General features: G+C 43.4%; 1 protein-coding gene across 2 annotated transcripts in view; it reads right to left on the bottom strand.

Moving 5' to 3' along the window:
* Positions 1-540: 540 nt before the first annotated feature.
* Positions 541-4660, bottom strand: part of PRCC (proline rich mitotic checkpoint control factor) — a 36346-nt gene continuing 32226 nt past the window's right edge. Inside the window, exons 6-7 of one of the 2 annotated variants that reach the window (XM_023214071.3) lie at positions 4246-4252; positions 541-988 (exon numbers count right to left, since the gene is read on the bottom strand). In XM_023214071.3, coding sequence (XP_023069839.1) covers positions 888-988; positions 4246-4252 — 108 coding nt within the window. In that variant the 3' untranslated portion in view covers positions 541-887. Of the gene's footprint in view, positions 989-4186; positions 4253-4660 lie in introns of both variants that reach the window. The other variant, XM_023214070.3, reaches the window with a different exon arrangement.

Here is a 4660-nt window from a genome sequence, read left to right as displayed (position 1 = left end):
GTTGCACATTGTTTTTGGAATTATGCCATCTGTCTTGTCACTTCTGAGCGTCACAGTGCATTACAGACAATTGGAGTCTATAGACCCTGTACCTCCTTTCTTCAACAAAGGCTAGGGCTCTGGACGTCTCTAAGGTATCTCTAGCACCCAAGTTCAGTGTGAAGCTTCCAAACCGATCCAAACCAATGGACTACCAGTGTCAATCTGAATCATCTTTAGGGACAGGGATTTTACCACTTTACCTCTTGCTGGATAGAATTTTTATGTCTGACAACTATTTTGTGCTACTGAAAAAACCTCCTGACTTCACCCAGTCTCCAGAGGTACCTGAGATAAACAATACATATTTGGAACCACAGGTCTCTCTGAAAATAATCCCACCTCATATAAAGTTTTGCATACAATTTCTAGGGTTTTCAAAGGCCACAAACACAGCTAGACGGTGGATAGAGAGAAAAAATAGCAAAGCAATCAGGCAGCTCAAGATCATTTGGAAGGTGCTTTACACAAGGTAAACACAAATCCAGAGACAGGGCAGGCAATGTTTGTCAGACTGAATGTTTTATTTCAACAGACATCCCTGGTTTAAAAAAAAAAAAAAGTGGTGGTGGGGAGGGTTCGACATTTCATCACACCTGACAGGGAGCAAAACTCCCACCCCAGAACTCAGAGCCCCTTCAGAGGCATCACACAAGTCTTTGCTAGCTCCAGGACAGACAGGAGCTGAATTTTCTAACTTGTTAAGAAAAATCTATCAAATATGTTCATTCTCGCAGAGGCGAGGGCTGGGTCCTTGGGGAAAGAGATCCTGGGCTTAGAGCAGCTGGGGTCCCAGAGGTGAAGCTGGGGGCCAGGCCAGCTGCGCTGGCAGGAGATCCTGGGAGCAATCAGTTCCAGAGCCCTAGAATCCATATTTGGCTTGGGTCTGACGGCGGCTGAGCTTGTTCTCTGACCAGGTGTTCTTCAGTTCCAGCTCCCGCTCCTTGGCCTGTGGCAAGGAAGAAGAGGAGGGGAGGGTCAAACTGGAATTCTGAGAAACGCTGTCCTCTTGCCTCTGTGAGCGTCCCAATGTAAAATCTTTCTCCTATCAAAACGATTATGGGGAAACTGCAAATTCCTTGAAAGACTTACCGAAGTAAAAGGGGAAGACCCCAAGAAAGCAAAGAAAAATCATTTCTTTGGAGAGTTATCAAGGTTTAAGCAGAATAAAGACTCAAGAATCCTGGTGCTTCCTCTAGCAGAATTAAAACTCAAAAGCTGAAGTGGGAAATGGGCAAATGAAAACTAGAATTTAGCATCTAAAAGGAAGAAAATCAGCTGCCTTAGACACCCAACCGGCAGAGTAGGAGAGGACAGCCTCAAAGGCTTGGACCAGTCAAAACAGAACACCAACAATTGCTTAGCCTGGAGATGCAGTTTTGCGGTTGTGTTGAATACAGCGTGTGGTACCTTAGAAATTCAAACGATTTTAAAGTAATGACTGAGGTTGTGAAAAACTGAGAGGTACAAGAATGACTTCTTTCTTCTGATCTCAACAACTCCTGGCTCTATACTGCATTCTGGAATGTAGAAGTTCCACCCTAGAAAGGGGGTTCTTAAGACTCCTCAAAAGTTATCTGATGCCTGCCCATTTCCTTTGGAATTTGGGGTGGGGGTTAAGAGATTGAGTTTAAATAATATCCTACTCTCAAATCTTTTTCCTACAAACCACAAGATAGGGAAAGAGTATAAAGGAGTTCCTGAAAGGAAGGTGAAAATATGACAAAAACAATGAAAGCAAGAGTTGCCATGAAATCACCAACTAGAATGTACGCTTCCCAAGAAAGGGGCCAGGAAAGGGTCTTATTCATGTCTGTATCTCTGACACCATTTAGTTCAATAAGTCTTAAAAAATATATTTAATGACTAAATACAGTTGACCCTTAACACGAGTTTGAGCTGCACAGGTCCACTCATATGTGGATTTTTTTCTAATCAATATTTAATATATTAGAACTTTTTTTGGAAATTCGTTGACAATTTGAAAACACAAACTGTAACTTAGAAATACTAAAAAAATTAAGAAAAAGGTATGTTGTGAATGCATATGTAGGTACTAGTCTATTTTATTACTACCATAAAATATACACAAGTCTATAGAAAGTTAAAATTTATCAAAATGTACACACACAAATACAGATCATGCGTGGTGCCATTTGTAGTCAAGAGAAACATAAAGGTGCAGCATTAAATCCTAACTGCATAAAAGTCACCGTAGTTCACACTGTACTAATGTCGTAATTTCATAGCCACCTCTTATTGCTATTGCAGTGAGCTCAGTTCTCGTTGCTCATTGCGTACAATACCATACATCTCTTTTTTTTTTCTTTGAGATGGAGTCTCGTCCAGGCTGGGGTGCAGTGGCACAATCTCAGCTCACTGCAACCTCCGAGGGCCTCCTGGGTTCAAGCGATTCTCCTGCTTCAGCCTCCTGAGTAGCTGGGATTACAGGCACCATGCCCAGCTAATTTTTTGTTTTTTTAGTAGAGACGGGGGTTCACCATGTTGGTCAGGCTGGTCTTGAACTCCTGACCTCGTGATCCGCCCGCCTCAGCCTCCCAAGGTGCTGGGATTACAGGCGTGAGTCACCGCACCCAGTCCATAAATCTTAACACCATGGAACCCATACAAAGTGCTACTAGTCATGCTGAAGTGCTCCCAAGCAGCAGAGAAAAGTCATGACATTACAAGAAAAAGTTGACTTGTTTGGTATGTTCCGTAGACTGGGGTCTGCAGCTGCAGTTGCCTGCCACTTCAAGATAAATGAATCCAGCATAAGGACCATTGTGAAAAAAGAAAAGGGATTGCACCACTGCACTCCAGCCTGGCAACACAGCGAGACTCCGTTTCAAAAAAAAAAAAAGAAATTTGTGAAGTTGTTGCTATCGCTACAGCTATGCCAGCAGGTGTGACAACCCAGCACATTTTGCAAAACATAAAATATATGTTATCGGTAAGGATTCTACTCAACAGTAGGCAATTAGTAGTTAGCTTTCAGGGGAATCGAAAACTATACACATAGCCTGGGCTACACAGGAAGATCCTATCTCTACAAAAATATTTTAAAATTAGCTGGTGTGATGGCACACATCTGTGGTCCCAGTTACTTAGGAGACTGAGGTAGGAGGATCATTTGAGCCCAGGAGATGGCAGCTGCAGTGAGCCGTGATTGTACCACTGCACTCCAGCCTGAGTGACAGAGTAAGACCCTGTCTCCAAAACGGAAAAAAAAAAAAAAAGTTGGATGCAGATTTTTGACTGTTTAGGGTGTTGGCATCCCTAACCCTCTGTTGGTCAAGGGTCAACTGTATTTGAAAGCTGCCCAGTCATATTAAATAAATACCAAGACATATTCTAGTTTCCAAAGACATTTTTAGATTACCTGTAATTCTGAATTATTTGTGTTGATGTTCCCTGCCACAGAAGTGGAGAATATAAAACCAACCTCTTCATCAGGTGGATGTTTGGCTAAGTTGGTGAATCAACTATATTTTTTTTAAGTTTTTTAAAATTACTAGAGAAACTTGCTATTTAAAAGAACTCTATGATAAACCATTTCACTCTTCTCTTACATTATGTTTTAGATATCTGGATTTTCACTTAAAAGAGTTTTATTCTGGCTGGGAGCGGTGGTTCACGCCTGTAATCCCAGCACTTTGGGAGGCCGAGGCGGGCAGATCACGAGGTCAGGAGATGGAGATCATCCTGGCTAACACGATCAAACCCCGTCTCTACTAAAAATACAAAAAGTTAGCCGGGCATGGTGGCGGGCGCCTGTAGTCCCAGCTACTCGGGAGGCTGAGGCAGGAGAATGGCGTGAACCTGGGAGACGGAGCTTGCAGTGAGCCGAGACCACGCCACTGCACTTCAGCCTGGGCGACAGAGCAAGACTCCATCTCAAAAAAAAAAAAAAAAAAAAAAGACTTTTATTCTAAGCACCTGCACCTGAATCTTATCTGCATCGAGACCGAAGTAGAGCAGGATAATTCTGAAGGATGTATCCCCTCCTAGTGGCCACTCTGAGAACAGCAGAGGATGCCTGCTAAAAGATGGTCCCTGGCATCTGGGTTTCTAACTCAAATTCAGCCTTCAAATTCCCAGATTTACAGAGATCCTGCCTGAGCCACAGCCCTCAGCTCTCTCTCACCTGATGAATAAGATATGTGATCTGGTGTTTCCGCCGCTGCTGGCCTGTTGGCTGCTCACCTTTCTTCTGCAAGAGAAGAAAACATACTCATTAACCCACAGGATGAAAGCAGAAGTTTCTCACGTGCCCAGATGGCGTGGTATTAGGGACTAAAAGCCATTCCGCAGCCCAGATCCTGGAGGAGAAAAGCTGGAGCTGTTTTTACCTCTATATACTTACAAAGCCTTTATGTTTATTAAAGCCATTATACAAAAAAACCAGCTCAGGACACTTGCCTGAAATAGCCTGCTAATATCCCCCACTAGACTGGAAATACTTTGAGGTCAGGACTGTCTTTTGTGTCTTTGGTAATCCCAACCTACGCCTAGCATCCAGCATCGGGTTCTGTCGGCTATGGACATCTGAGACCAGTTTTACTGCCTGCAATCAGTCTGAAACAGTTTGTGGGCCAGGGCACAGGTGACCTTCTGCCCC

Source organism: Piliocolobus tephrosceles, chromosome 1 (genome assembly GCF_002776525.5).
Source record: "Piliocolobus tephrosceles isolate RC106 chromosome 1, ASM277652v3, whole genome shotgun sequence".
Lineage (NCBI taxonomy): Eukaryota > Metazoa > Chordata > Mammalia > Primates > Cercopithecidae > Piliocolobus > Piliocolobus tephrosceles.
The sequence above is the reverse complement of the archived record's forward strand: the minus strand, read 5'-3'. Positions and strand labels throughout refer to the sequence as shown.